The following is a 16118-nucleotide window of genomic DNA, read 5'->3' as shown; positions in this document are numbered from 1 at the left end:
AAACCACATTCACATCCATTATTTTGATTTGGCAAAATACATTTTCCTTTTGCCCCTGAAACCTGACCGGAAGTGGTTGGACCAATAATACATGCCTTATTATTATTTGCAAGCCACCACCACTTTGGTCTTGAATATTGGAACTCTTAAACTGTCCATTACAAAAGAGGTCTGGGTGCATGTCAAAAGACTAACAAGGTGATATGGCTTTTCATCAAAATTGGATTAATATGTATTTTTTTTTAAATCGTGTGAATTTAATATCAATTTCATCCTAACAGATAGCTCTATCTATGTTTGTTGTAGTCCGAGATTACTCTGACGTCAAACGGCTGTTTTGCCTGACAAGCTGGGGCAAAGTTGGACAAAAACACCATATCTTGTCTGGCAAAACAGCTTTTGTAAGTCAGATTAATCTCGGACTATGTCTGTTGGAACAATGATCGGGAATGACAATGATCCGTTCTAACGAGTACTCAGTCTGTTGTGATCTTGGTCATCTAACAAAAGATTTTTTTATTTTGTCTTTTTAGAACAGGTGGAATGAAATCCATTCCAAATAACTGTGTGTTTAATAACTACTTGTCCTATGCAATCATTTAACACAACTTCATGTTGCCATCCCGATTTTTGACCTTTTATTAACAAATTTATTTATCACACGTGCGTTTGAATCAATCGGAGCAATATATATGCACATAAAAACATCTACGAGAAAAAAAATATGTCATGGATAAACTAATTTTGGAGCGGCATGTGGCCCAAAAATTTGCGGAAGCGGTAATATTTTTTTTTATTGAAAAGTCAATTTCTCCAAAACAGGAGCGGAAAAATCCAAAGAACTATTAATCAAATTGGTGTGGCCTAACCAGTGTAATTTTTCTGAAAAAATGGTAAAACTTTTTGAAATTTTTATATTTTTGTCAAAGAGTCAACGTAAATACTTTGTCAAAATTTTATGAAAATTAAAAGAGCCAAATTAATTTGAATGAAGGTGTTGGGTACCACCTTAAGATAAATCTTAAATGGAACCTGTTGATTGGTAAAAGTATTAAAATGGCCTTGAAAAAGGACTTAACAAATCTGTAGTGATTGTGAGAATCATTAATATAAAAAGATGTGGCAGTGGCATGATGGCCAATGAGACACCTCTCCTGCACTGTAAGCTTAAGTGTACCAGAAACTTTTGACCAATTATAAGTACAATTTTTATCTAAGCAGACTTGAAATCAAATGAAAACTTAAAAGGACTTGTAGTTTTGTTATCTGTTAAAAGTGTAATACTGTATGTTTAAAGGAGGAATTCCTGCTTTATCAACTTTCCAAGAAAGCATGGAAATTTGCTTTTGTATTAAATTTCAATCTTGATATAAGGGAGCTACCATTTAATTTTTATGGGGGGGGGGGGGGGGGGGGGGGGGCTAGGATGAAATTTGAAAAAAATAGGCAGGACAGGAGTTTTGAGTAAAAAAAAGGCAGGATGAGACACTTGCAAAAAAAAAAAGTCAGGACGACAATTTAAGTAAAAAAAAGTCAGGATAAACTTTTAAAAAAAAAGGCAGGACTGAACAGAGTGAAAAATAAAAAGGCAGGACAGAGATTACAGCTAAAAAAAAATGCAGGACAAAATTTTTCCTCCTAGCCCCCCCATAAAAATCAAATGGTAGCTCCCTAAGTATGTTAACATTTTTTTGATCAACCGCTTATGGTGATATGTATATTTACATATATATATATGTGTTGTCTTATGTAAATGTATTTCTATTTGTATCCTTCTGATGATTAAAGCCTTTTTCAACTGATTTTTATAGTTTGTACTTATGTAAGTTATGTTATATTGTTACACCTAAGTGCCGGGTTAGTGTGAGGTTTTGAATACCGCTAACATGTTTAACCAGCAACATTCTTTATTTGTATGGGTCTGTCCTAAGTCATCAGGAGCCTGTTTAATTTAGTGGTTATCTTTTGTTGTTATGCTACATGTTTGTTTTGCATTCAGTTTTTGTACATAAATTACACCATTAGTTTTCTCGTTTGAATTGTTCTAGATCTACATTTAGATTACAGGCCATTTTTATGGCAGACTATGCGGTATAGGCTTTGATCATTGCTGAAGTCCTTACAGTGACCTACAGTTGTTAATTTATGTGGCAATCATACAACATCTTCTTTTTATATATACGGCTTACCAGATTTGAACTCTGTGGTGCTGAATTCAGCAAACTGTCTATTTCTGAAATAAAATCAAAGCGCAGTAAGCGCTGAAGGCAGTTAACCAAAAACCAAGGCAAACGTAATTATGAAAACTGTGGCAATGTCTTGCTTCAACATTAAACATTCATATATAGTACATTTATGTTTATCTAATGAATTAAATATTAAGGCAAATAATTTATATGTTATCAAGGTTTCAAAAGCAATGCATCAATGTATATTTTTTATGGTGAGTCTGCAGTGGTACAAGTTCGCAATGATTGCAGTTGTTCTACTTGGTAGTCAACGTTGGTATTAGTTGACTGTTAGTATAGTACAAGTTGACTTAGTAAGAGCTTGTAATAGTATGAATGGACTGGTTTCCCTGGAAAGAAAACTGAGTTTGTGTTCTATAGTACAAAAGTTATGAGATACGAATCAGCCAAATGTTCACTACTACGTATACAGGGATCAAAGGTGAGGCCTGACTGACCTGCCCAAAGTAAATGTAAAGGATTTGTTATTTTATCCCATACATGAATATATATGGTTTAGGGGTGGGAATCTCGACGGTTTTCAAGTTCTCAAACAGGAAGGGGTAGGGTGACCCTTGGGACTTCCCCTACATTTCATTTGATTTGTTATATTATCCCATACATGAATATATATTGTTTCGGTGTGGGGATCTCAACAGTTTCCAAGTTCTCAAACAGAAGGGGTGGGGTGACCACAGGGACTTCTCCTATATTTGTTATATTGTCCCATACATGAGTATCTTATATATGGTTTAGGGGTGAGGATCTTGATCATTTCCAAGTTCTCAAACAGGAGGGTGTACGGTGACCCATAGACTCCCCCTATATTTCATTTGAATTGTTATATTGTCCCATACATGAATATATATGGTTAAGGGGTAGGGATCTCAATGGTTTTCAAATTCTCAAACAGGAGGGGGTGGATGACCAAAGGGACTCCCCCTATATTGCATCTGATTTGTTATATTGTCCTATACATGAATATATATGGTTTAGGGGTGGGGATCTCAACCGTTTTTTAAATTCTAAAACAGGAGGGGTGGGTGACCCCCAGCGACTCTCCCTATATTTCATTTGATTTTTCATATTGTCACAAACATGAATATATATATGGTTAAGGGATGGGGATCTCGACCGTTCCAAGTTCTCAAACAGGAGGGGGTGGGGTGACTCCAGGGACTCCCCCTATATTCTATTTGATTTGTTATATTTTCCTATACTTGAATATATGGTTTAGGGTGGGGATCTCGACCATTTCCAAGTTATCAAACAGGAGTGGTAGAGCGGCCCAAAGGACGCCACCTATATATCATATGATTTGCTAACATTCAAGTTTTATATAATATAGTTGCATTATTTGTGAAAATAAAGTAAGAAACTTCCAGCTACTTTAGTTGACCCTTCAAAATTGAGAAAAAAATACCCCTTCAAAATTGCAGTAATATGCATGTTTACACTTCAAAAGCATCTCACATGCATTATCATCATTTATCACTGATAAAGAAAATTTATACTGTGACCATGAACAAATATATTGTTAGATATACTGTTTCCAGCTGTCACATTGTACTGGATTTTGACATTAAAATTTGTTAAAAAGTAATTGAGTTTCTGTATAAAATATTTTCTGCTTTTTCTTTCTTTTACAAATATATCTTTTGGTTTTCAATTCTAGTGTTAATATATATTCATTTACCATGCATAGATGTATTTTTTCACCTGCCTGGATTTTTTTGTAGTTGATCGCTAAAACCCAGAATTACCCTTATCCACTTCCGTAATCGAATCCGATATAGTAAAATTTTGTCTTCACGGCAGCCATTGTTATTGTTTTTACTATGTTGTTTTTGTCAATCAGATACGATTTTACTCGAATTTACACATAATTTGTCGGCCATTTTCTGTATAAAGCTAGCGTTTGAACAAATGAACATCACTGTCATGAATATTAATGATAACAAGAATGTGCCCAAAGTACACGGATGCCCCACTTGCACTATCCTTTTCCATGTTCCATGGACTGTAAAAATTGGGTAATAATCTAATTTGGCATTAAAATTAGAAAGATCATATCATTAGCAACAAGTGTACTAAGTTTCAAGTTGATTGGACTTCAGCTTCATCAAAAACTACCTTGACCAAAAAATTTAACCTGAACGGACGCACAGACGAACGGAGCCACAGACCAGAAAACATAATGCCCCTCTACTATTGTAGGTGGGGCATAAAAATAAGTTTTAGGTCGTTTATTTGGAGATTTTGGTGAAAAGGTTTGCAAAGTTGTTTCTTATTTTTTTTCAATCGGTGATTCGACGATCATTTGAGGTTTTTCTGGTCATATTTTTTGTAATCCAGAATAAAAAGTATTAAAAAAAGTGTTCAATTAGTTATATATAACATAGTAGCCAGCTAGATAATAACAATGGCAAGTATTTCAGCATTTATTGGGTAGAACACAAATCTAGGGTGCTCGCATAATGCAGCTTAACTGCATAACTAAAACAACTAGAGGCTCTAAAGAGCCTGTGTCGCTCACCTTGGTCTATGTGAATATTAAACAAGAGGCTCTCAAGAGCCTGAATCGCTCACCTGGTAAACAATGCCTTATATTTAACTTATTTGTAGATCTTACTTTGCTGATAATTTTTGCTGTTTACAGTTTATCTTTATCTATAATGATATTCAAGATAATGACCAAAAACTGCAAAATTTCCTTAAAATTACCAATTAAGTGGCAGCAACCCAACAATGGTTTGATTGATTCATCTGAAAATTTCAGGGCTGATAGATCTTGACCTAATGAACATTTTTACCCCATGTCAGATTTGCTCTAAATGCTTTCGTTTTTGAGATATAAGCCAAAAACTGCATTTGACCCCTATGTTCTATTTAAAGTAACAGCGGCCATGTTTTTTGACGGATCAAAAATCGAAGCACACACTTTGTGCAGGAACATCTAAGGAACTATCATGCTAAGTTTCATCCAAATCCATTCAGCAGTTTCAGAGGAGAAGATTTTTTAAAGTTAGCAAATATGATGAACAAATTGTGAAAAATTGTCATTAAAGGACATTTACTCCTTAAGGGGTCAATTGACAATTTTGGTCATATTAACCTATTTGTAGATCTTACTTTGCTGATCATTTTTGCTGTTTACAGTTTATCTTTATCTATAATGATATTCAAGATAATGACCAAAAACTGCAAAATTTCCTTAAAATTACCAATTAAGTGGCAGCAACCCAACACTGGTTTGTTTGATTCGTCTGAAAATTTCAGGGCTGATAGATCTTGACCTAATGAACATGTTTACCCCATGTCAGATTTGCTCTAAATGCTTTCGTTTTTGAGATATAAGCCAAAAACTGCATTTGACCCCTATGTTCTATTTAAAGTAAGGGCGGCCATGTTTTTTGACGGATCAAAAATCGAAGCACACACTTTGTGCAGGATAATCTAAGGAACTATCATGCTAAGTTTCATCCAAATCCATTCAGTAGTTTCAGAGGAGAAGATTTTTTAAAGTTAGCAAATATGATGAACAAATTGTGAAAAATTGTCATTAAAGGACATTTACCCCTTAAGGGGTCAATTGACAATTTTGGTCATATTAACCTATTTGTAGATCTTACTTTGCTGATCATTTTTGCTGTTTACAGTTTATCTTTATCTATAATGATATTCAAGATAATGACCAACAAGAATGTGTCCAAAGTACACGGATGCCCCACTCCCACTATCATTTTCCATGTTCAATGGACCGTGAAATTGGATAAAAAATATAATTAGGCATTAAAATTAGAAAGATAATATCATAGGGAACATTTGTACTAAGTTTCAAGTTGATTGGACTTCAACTTCATCAAAAACTACCTTGACCAAAAACTTTAACCTGAAACATGCACTTTCATTTTCTATGTTCAGTGGACCGTGAAATTGGGGTCAAAAGTTTAATTTGGCTTTAAAATTAGAAAGATCATATCATAAGGAACATGTGTACTAAGTTTCAAGTTGATTGGACTTCAACTTCATCAAAAACTACCTTGACCAAAAACTTTAACCTGAAGCGGGACAGACGGACGAACGAACGAACGGACGAATGAACGAACAGACGGACGGACGAACGAACGAACGGACGCTCAGACCAGAAAACATAATGCCCCTCTACTATCGTAGGTGGGGCATAAAAACTGCAAAATTTCCTTAAAATTACCAATTAAGTGGCAGCAACCCAACAATGGTTTGATTGATTCATCTGAAAATTTCAGGGCTGATAGATCTTGACCTAATGAACATTTTTACCCCATGTCAGATTTGCTCTAAATGCTTTCGTTTTTGAGATATAAGCCAAAAACTGCATTTGACCCCTATGTTCTATTTTAAGTAACGGCGGCCATGTTTTTTGACGGATCAAAAATCGAAGCACACACTTTGAGCAGGATAATCTAAGGAACAATCATTTTAAGTTTCATTCAAATCCATTCAGTAGTTTCAGAGGAGAAGATGTTTGAAAAATTGTTAACGACGACAGACGACGACGACGACGATGGACGCCAAGTGATGAGAAAAGCTCACATGGCCTTTTAGGCCAGGTGAGCTAACAATGGACACAGATGGATTCATGACAAAATTGTGTTTTGGTGATGGTGATGTGTTTGTAGATCTTACTTTACTAAACATTCTTGCTGCTTACAATTATCTCTATCTATAACAGTACTTTCTGTGGAAAATGTTATTGAAAATCTTCAAATTTTAAGAAAATTGTTAAAAATTGACTATGAAGGGCAATAACTCCTTAGGGGGTCAATTGACTATTTTGGTCATACTGACTTATTTTTAGTTCTTACTTTGCTGTACATTATTGTTGTTTACAGTTTATCTCTATCTATAATAATATTCAAGATAATAACAAAAAAACAGCAAAATTTCCTCAAAATTACCAATTCAGGGGCAGCAACATAACAACCGTTTATCCAATTCATCTGAAAATTCCAGGGCAGATAGATCATGACCTGATCAACAATTTTACTTCCTGTCAGATTTGCTCTTAATGCTTTGGTTTTTGAGTTATAAGCCAAAAACTGCATTTTACTCCCCTGTTCTATTTTTAGCCATGGCGGCCATCTTGGTCTGTTGGCCGAGTTACCAGACACATTTTTTTAACTAGATACCCCAATGATGATTATGGCTAAGTTTAGTTAAATTTGGCCCAGTAGTTTCAGAGGAGAAGATTTTTCTAAAAGATTACTAAGATTTATGAACTAGAGGCTCTAAAGAGCCTGTGTCGCTCACCTTGGTTTTTGTGAATATTAAACAAAGGACGTAGATGGATTCATGACAAAATTGTGTTTTGGTGATGGTGATGTGTTTGTTCATCTTACTTTACTGAACATTCTAGCTGCTTACAATTATCTCTATCTATAATTAACTTGGCCCAGTAGTTTCAGAGAAGATTTTATTAAAAGATTACTAAGATTTACGAAAAAATGGTTAAAACTTGACTATAAAGGGCAATAACTCTTAAAGGGGTCAACTGAGTTATAAGCCAAAAACTGAATTTTACCCCTATGTTCTATTTTTAACCGTGGCGGCCATCATGGTTAGTTGACCGGGTCACGCCACACATTTTTAAAACTAGATACCCAAATGATGATTGTGGCCAAGTTTGGTTTAATTTGGCCTCGTAGTATCAGAGGAGAAAATTTTTGTAAAAGATAACTAAGATTTACAAAAAATTGTTAAAAATTGACTATAAAGGGCAATAACTCCTAAAGGGGTCAACTGACCATTTCGGTCATGTTAACTTATTTGTAGATCTTAATTTGCTGAACATTATTGCTGTTTACAGTATCTCTATCTATAATAATATTCAAGATAATAACCAAAAACAGCAAAATTTCCTTGAAATTGCCAATTCAGGGGCAGCAACCCAACAACGGGTTGTCCGATTCACCTGAAAAATTCAGGGCAGATAGATCTTGACCTGATGAATAATTTTACCCCTGTCAGATTTGCTCTAAATGCTTTGGTTTTTCAAAAACTGCATTTTACCCCTCTGTTCTATTTTTATCCATGGCGGCCATCTTAGATGGTTGGCCGGGCCATTGGACACATTTTTTAAACTAGATACCCCAATGATGATTGTGGCCAAGTTTGGTTTAATTTGGCCCAGTAGTTTCAGAGGAGAAGATTTTTGTAAAAGTTAACGACGACGACGGAAGACGGACGCCGGACGCCGGACGCCAAGTGATGAGAAAAGCTCACTTGGCCTTTTAGGCCAGGTGAGCTAAAAATCAATTTTAATAAAATGATACACGTTGATATTGATATTCATTTCATCATTTGACTAGTTATCAAATTAGGAGGTATGCTAAGACTTATTATTTTGGTTACTGAAATTTCCCCAAAAAAGGTAATTTATCTAAATTTATTAGTTATTTTATTCATTCAACCCTTTCAATATTATTATTTATAATGATATCTGGACACTTCAGAACAGAAATTTTAGTTGTTGTGTCACTGTAGTGTGATAAACTTTGTTAAATTGACAAATACCTAACATGGCCATATTTTTAAGGGTGCATTACACTTGTGTGTATTTGGGGATGAAATATGTGCAGCTTTTGATTACTTTTGTGTGCATTCATTTTAAGGTAAAAATAAAGATAACTCATTATAGATAGGACTATATTTATTACTTTTGAACAAAGGAGTAGGTCTGGTAAGGGCCACCTCAAATTTCAGGTTCATCTAACAAAAGATTTAAGACACTTTTTAAACACTGAAGCGTCTATTTCAATTAATTGATTAGCTTATATGACAGATTTTAACTGATTTAGTCATTAAAAACGCTCCGATTCAAGCTTAAATATGAAAAATCAATCAAATATGCCAAAAAACGTCACTTTTCGGATGGATTTTGTCAAAAATGAAAGTGACCACATCCGTGTTCATCCTCAACCTTTATAAATGTTATGTATTATCATCAAATACAACTTGCATTTCAATATTATGAATGAACACGAATGCAGCGACTTTCATTAAGATGGAAACGATCTAAAATCTAACCAAAATGCTAAAATTGTGAAGATTTCAGTAATTTAGCATGACTTCAAGATACTAGTACCCGATATATGTGCATTATATTGTCAAAAACAATCCATATTTATGTAGCAGAAGCATTCTACTTTCCAATAAATAGCTAAAAGATTACATTTTCAAAATTTTGTAAAACTGCTATATTTTGGGGCCAAAAAGGGGTCTTATTGAACCTACTCCTTTGTAAATTTTAATTACATATTATATCAGTATATCTAACAACAATATATAGTGATCATGAGAAATCCTGATAGTTATTGTATATATCTTACTAAGTGTGAATATTTCAGAGTGATTAGTATTGTATTTCCAAATTTGAGATATTTTGATGATTTTGAAAGCACTAATATAATACTAAATACTGGTACCCTAAAAAGCAACCAGTAAAGGTCTAATTTGTCCAAACTGAGGCTTTTCACAAACCTTTAAGCATGGGTTTCCCTTCTGTTTCCTTGACCTGAGGGTTACTTTCCTTGCACATTGGATATGTCTGATGATTAATTTCATCACATTTTGTATCTTTCTTGACCATTGTCTCTGCTTCTTTACCATCTGGTTCACACCTATCTCCAAGACAAGTTGAATTCAAGTCAGAGGTATGATCAACCTGATTGTCTAAGTCTTTCTCAATTGTGTTATTTGTCCAATCAGTCTCAGCAAATTTTTCAGAACAAAATTGACAACTTCTGTCTGATGTTGCAGCATTAAGTCTTGATTGCAAATTACTAAGACATTCTTCTGTATTCTCTACACAATGCCGTTTGGAGTATTTGCTCATGTCAACAATTGAACTGCTTTGACTGTTTCTTAAATATCCAGAGTTTTCCTGGTTCAGGTTATTTTTCTTATGTTCTGGATCTGTAGTTTGTAAATGAGCATATGTCTTCCCTGCAATTAAAATTAATATATGTTACAAAAGAATACAAAAAATATGAATACCAAAGAAAGATGGATATCAACATGGCCTAACAAAAAAGCCCCCAAAAAGGGCCTTCTATATGGTAAACAGTTCATTATTTTCTAAATACAGCCATGTTTTTGTTCATAGCAAGAAAAAGGCCAAATAATTAGTCTCATTAAGTCAATGTGAAACACAAGAAAAGGCAGACATATCAAATGGTAGCTAAGAAAATATAAGCATGATCTTCTATGACAGAGTATTTCAGTAACAAATAAACCAAATGTTGATGGCTTCTGTAAAACTTTTGAACAGATTACTTTTACTTTACCATTAAGATCTTGTAAGCTTCAATCTTTGACATACTGTAGAAAGTTTCTAGAAATGTGGGGTTAAAATTTCATGGGGATTTAATTTTGTGGTTTCCTTAAATGCAAGTGGTATTATATGGAGGTTAAATTTTTATAGGTTTTTTAATTTCGTGGATATATTCTTTTCCGAGAAAAAAACGAAATTAAATCCTTCACAAAAATTTCTGCTTTTTACAGAATTACATGTATATCATGTCAGAATTGAAGGTCATATCATCATATAGTCTCAAGGGAGATAATAAAAGGCAAAAAAATAACAATCCGGAATATTAAGTAATTACATCTGTAAATATAAAAAAAAGATTGCATGCCAATGAGACAAAGACTAATTTCTGATACACATACTTTTGTTTTGTTTCTTCCTGCAGTACCAACAAAGACCAATTATAAACAATACTATCATTAGAAACAGTACTGGTAAAACTGATAACAAAATAATTATCCTTGTGAGTTCAGGAGTCAGTGAAGGTCTAGCTTCTTTTCTAAAAAAACAAAAAAACACATAAATAAAAAATTAAAATATGTGATAAAATCATTCTTTATTCAGAGCATTAAAAATAATTCACTTACATAATTTGCAAATAAATAAGTGTTAAGGTATATAAACTAAAATACCGCTATCTTAAGATTGTAAAATAGCAGTACACAATTGGTTGACCTTGAAGTTTATTTAAATCTATACATTTTCAGACAGATTGGCAATTAATGTGTAAGACTGTTAATCTAAACAAAGAAAAATAAGTGATTTATTGCAATATTAAGACTGTTTTAAGTTATAACAGATACCACATATTTAGTTGTGTATAATTCATTTTTTCAACTAAGCCATACTCTTATAGCATATATTTATTACAGGAATGGTAATGACATTTTCACTTTTTTACTTGTAACAATAAAACATAATCATTTTTTTTTTCTTAAATCATGTTGAAACACTTATCTTAATCTTAGATTTGCTTTTATTCCAAAACATTTTTTTTCATAAATAATCTATGCAAAACAGCGTTATTTTGTATGACTTGTAGTTTGAACATGTTGAATAACAGCATGGTGACCCTAACTTTCTTTTCAATATATATTATTATGAAAATAGCATGGTAGATTTCATCTTCGTAATCATTTTTGATTTTCTCTTTATTTGTAATGATTTTTGAATTAAGATAAAAGGCAAAAATATTTTTTGTTTTTTGTTTTTTAAATTAGTCGTTTAAGGGCAATAACCCCAATAAGAAGTGGTCTGACAGTTTCTGATGTGAATACAAAATAGGCAGATCTTAATTATCAGTCAATTTTCTATCTTTATTGATTTTCAAGATAATAAACAAAAGTTGCAGTTAAGCCCTATCTTATTTATTTAGCTATGTCAGGCATGTTGGTTGGTACGCAGGCTCAGCATACTCATTTTTACAATGATAATTGTGCCCAAATTTGGCCATATAGTTTCAGAGGAAATATGTTGGCAGACAACAGTTGACAGACAGCAAGTGATTAGAATTTTGGGCCAGGTGAGCTCATAAAACGTACATTTTGAGGGTGTTGCCTAAACAATATGTTACTATAGTAAGTACATAGTGAAAAGTAAAATCTTAGTCAAAGCCCTTATTTTACATATATGATTAAAACTTGATATCACAATGAACAAACATGTATGCACTATCCATTCAAGTTGATGTGATCACAACTTCATGTAAGTTCATGCTTAACCAAAACTTTAACCTGACAAGAGACAGACAAAAAAGGGTGGTGCACAGAAAAGGTAAACTTAATGTCAGACTCCCTTGTTTGAGGCAGGACACTAAAACAGTAAATTTTCCTTATTCCAAATGTGTAATACATTACTTCAGTAATCAGAAAGACTTCTTAAATTTATTTTTGTTATTTCATGGATGTGACACCTACTTCACGGTAAACTAACTTAAACAAAAATGGAACCTCACAAGGGACAGATAGACAAAAGGAGAGATGCAGAAAAGAAAACATAATAACACCTACTTTTGCAGGAAGGGCATTTAACAGTATATTTTCTATTACTCTAATGTCTGATACATTACCTACTTTATTTGGAAGCCTGCCATTTCGTACCCAAAGTTTTCAAATTCGTACCCCCGATAATATCCATTTCGTACCCTATGGGTCAAATGCATCTACCATTTAGTTCCTAGCAGGGTTCAAATTTGGCCATATAGTTTCAGAGGAAATATGTTGGCAGACAACAGTTGACAGACAGCAAGTGATTAGAATTTTGGGCCAGGTGAGCTCATAAAACGTACATTTTGAGGGTGTTGCCTAAACAATATGTTACTATAGTAAGTACATAGTGAAAAGTAAAATCTTAGTCAAAGCCCTTATTTTACATATATGATTAAAACTTGATATCACAATGAACAAACATGTATGCACTATCCATTCAAGTTGATGTGATCACAACTTCATGTAAGTTCATGCTTAACCAAAACTTTAACCTGACAAGAGACAGACAAAAAAGGGTGGTGCACAGAAAAGGTAAACTTAATGTCAGACTCCCTTGTTTGAGGCAGGACACTAAAACAGTAAATTTTCCTTATTCCAAATGTGTAATACATTACTTCAGTAATCAGAAAGACTTCTTAAATTTATTTTTGTTATTTCATGGATGTGACACCTACTTCACGGTAAACTAACTTAAACAAAAATGGAACCTCACAAGGGACAGATAGACAAAAGGAGAGATGCAGAAAAGAAAACATAATAACACCTACTTTTGCAGGAAGGGCATTTAACAGTATATTTTCTATTACTCTAATGTCTGATACATTACCTACTTTATTTGGAAGCCTGCCATTTCGTACCCAAAGTTTTCAAATTCGTACCCCCGATAATATCCATTTCGTACCCTATGGGTCAAATGCATCTACCATTTAGTTCCTAGCAGGGTTCAAATTTGGCCATATAGTTTCAGAGGAAATATGTTGGCAGACAACAGTTGACAGACAGCAAGTGATTAGAATTTTGGGCCAGGTGAGCTCATAAAACGTACATTTTGAGGGTGTTGCCTAAACAATATGTTACTATAGTAAGTACATAGTGAAAAGTAAAATCTTAGTCAAAGCCCTTATTTTACATATATGATTAAAACTTGATATCACAATGAACAAACATGTATGCACTATCCATTCAAGTTGATGTGATCACAACTTCATGTAAGTTCATGCTTAACCAAAACTTTAACCTGACAAGAGACAGACAAAAAAGGGTGGTGCACAGAAAAGGTAAACTTAATGTCAGACTCCCTTGTTTGAGGCAGGACACTAAAACAGTAAATTTTCCTTATTCCAAATGTGTAATACATTACTTCAGTAATCAGAAAGACTTCTTAAATTTATTTTTGTTATTTCATGGATGTGACACCTACTTCACGGTAAACTAACTTAAACAAAAATGGAACCTCACAAGGGACAGATAGACAAAAGGAGAGATGCAGAAAAGAAAACATAATAACACCTACTTTTGCAGGAAGGGCATTTAACAGTATATTTTCTATTACTCTAATGTCTGATACATTACCTACTTTATTTGGAAGCCTGCCATTTCGTACCCAAAGTTTTCAAATTCGTACCCCCGATAATATCCATTTCGTACCCTATGGGTCAAATGCATCTACCATTTAGTTCCTAGCAGGGTTTCCCCTGGGTCAATTATTTTTTTCGCCATCTCTTTCGCCAAAACTATATTTTTCGCCACTTTATTATTTTTTTCGCCAAGTAGCATAAATATATTTTTCGTTTAAAATTTAACTTTTTTTTCTACCCCCCCCCCCCTAAAATAAGATGTAAGATGATTTTGCCCCATTGTGTCTATTATTATTCTCTCACACTTATTTTAGAGTCTACATTTTAATTAATAAACACTAAACATTAACTTTAAAACAACAGAATTTGTTTAACTTAAAAGGGAAAAATATTCATTGTATTTTAAACAGCTTTTCTAAATGAGGGGGCCACTATACTTTTATTAATAAAGAAGATATAAGTCCTGCAATATAACAAAATTAATGGACATGTTTTGATTATATAATGCCAGTATAGTTCGTAGGGAAAGTTTCGAGGGGTTCCCAACCTTTTTGATAGATTTCTTCATAACGACAGTTTTCTTTTTCTTGACCATCGTAAATGAAAAAGTTGAGACGTAAAACTATGCTTGAAACACGTGTGTCACTCAAACGACTTTAAAGTAGTCTCCCTAATCAATTACCTAGTATATCAAAGTCAAAGGATATTAAAGTTTTAAATCGGAGATATAACATTTTTCGTCACAACAACAGCTTTTCTAAATTATCTTTAAAAGGAGAGGAGACGTCAAAGTTTGCTTAAACACGTGCGTCGCAAAGTGGTAAATAAATTCTGTATGTGACATTTAGCGGAAGCCATTTAACCATATCATTTTGTCAAACAATTCAAGCAACACCTTTATTAATTAGTCCTTTGTTGTCTGTAGCTATAAAATGCAATCAGCTGATTATCGATTTTCTGTCCAAATTTTAATGAGGTCAAGGTGAATTCCGAGTATTATCTGATCGGGTAAAGTCCGAGAAACTGGAAAAAAAGTAAATAAACAAGATGGAGGAAAACAAATCGCTATATATATTTCTTTCGCCAAATTCTTTCGCAAATGACGACTTTTTATCGCCAGAATTATAATTTTTTCGCAAATTGCGAAAATGGCGACCGCCAGCGGAAACCCTGGTTCCTAGTGGACTTAAGGGGGATCGCGGGTCTAAATGAAATTTCTTATTTAATATAGGATTTCTCTATATTTTTCTATAATTGAACTTTAACTTATGCTTAATAGAAAAATGAAATAAAAAAATGGGGTCACCGTTCATTCACGCTCACAATCTGCCTTCGAAAGAAGCATACATTTTTGTTAATGTCCTTTTTTTCTGTTGAACTAATAAGAGAAATAGCGGTAATATCAAAATAAAAAAAGAACTAAATTACAGAAATCGCTAAAATTTTACAATCATTTAATTTATGTACAGCGTATTCGAAAACAGCAATAAAAGATATAGGTCACCGATGAGTTAAAAAAGAAAAATTTCAATTTTAATGCCAAACCAGATGCTCCGCAGGGCACAGCTTTATAAGACCGCAGAGGTTGAACCCTGAACGGTTGGGGCAAGTATGGACACAACATTCAAGCTGGATTCAGCTCTAAATTTGGATTGTGATTAAATAGTTGACCCAGCATAGGTTTTGGACACAGAATGAATGTGGTCTAATGAACTTAAACTAATTTTTTTTGTCTTTGAGCAATCACTATGCTGTTGAATATTAATCCTCTCAAAAAAAAATTTGAAGAAATTTTCTTTTTATTTATGAAATCTGAAATGAGAAAAATTTAACCCCCCCCCCCCCCCCCCCACCATTTTTTTTTCACATCCCCCTTTCCCTTTTTTCAAAACTGATCTCAATTCAAATTTCTAATGGAGTTTGCAACAATAACTACTCATTTAAATACATCATAAAATATTAAAATGTAACAAAA

At 33.4% G+C, this 16118-nt stretch overlaps 1 protein-coding gene across 1 annotated transcript in view; it reads right to left on the bottom strand.

The window, feature by feature from the left end:
* LOC139501009 (uncharacterized) overlaps positions 1-16118 on the bottom strand; it is a 52162-nt gene that overhangs the window by 4503 nt on the left and 31541 nt on the right. The window contains exons 9-11 of the mRNA XM_071289953.1: positions 10941-11077; positions 9750-10214; positions 2190-2233 (exon numbers count right to left, since the gene is read on the bottom strand). Coding sequence (XP_071146054.1) covers positions 2190-2233; positions 9750-10214; positions 10941-11077 — 646 coding nt within the window. The remainder of the gene's footprint in view (positions 1-2189; positions 2234-9749; positions 10215-10940; positions 11078-16118) is intronic.

This window comes from Mytilus edulis, chromosome 13 (genome assembly GCF_963676685.1).
Source record: "Mytilus edulis chromosome 13, xbMytEdul2.2, whole genome shotgun sequence".
Lineage (NCBI taxonomy): Eukaryota > Metazoa > Mollusca > Bivalvia > Mytilida > Mytilidae > Mytilus > Mytilus edulis.
The sequence above is the reverse complement of the archived record's forward strand: the minus strand, read 5'-3'. Positions and strand labels throughout refer to the sequence as shown.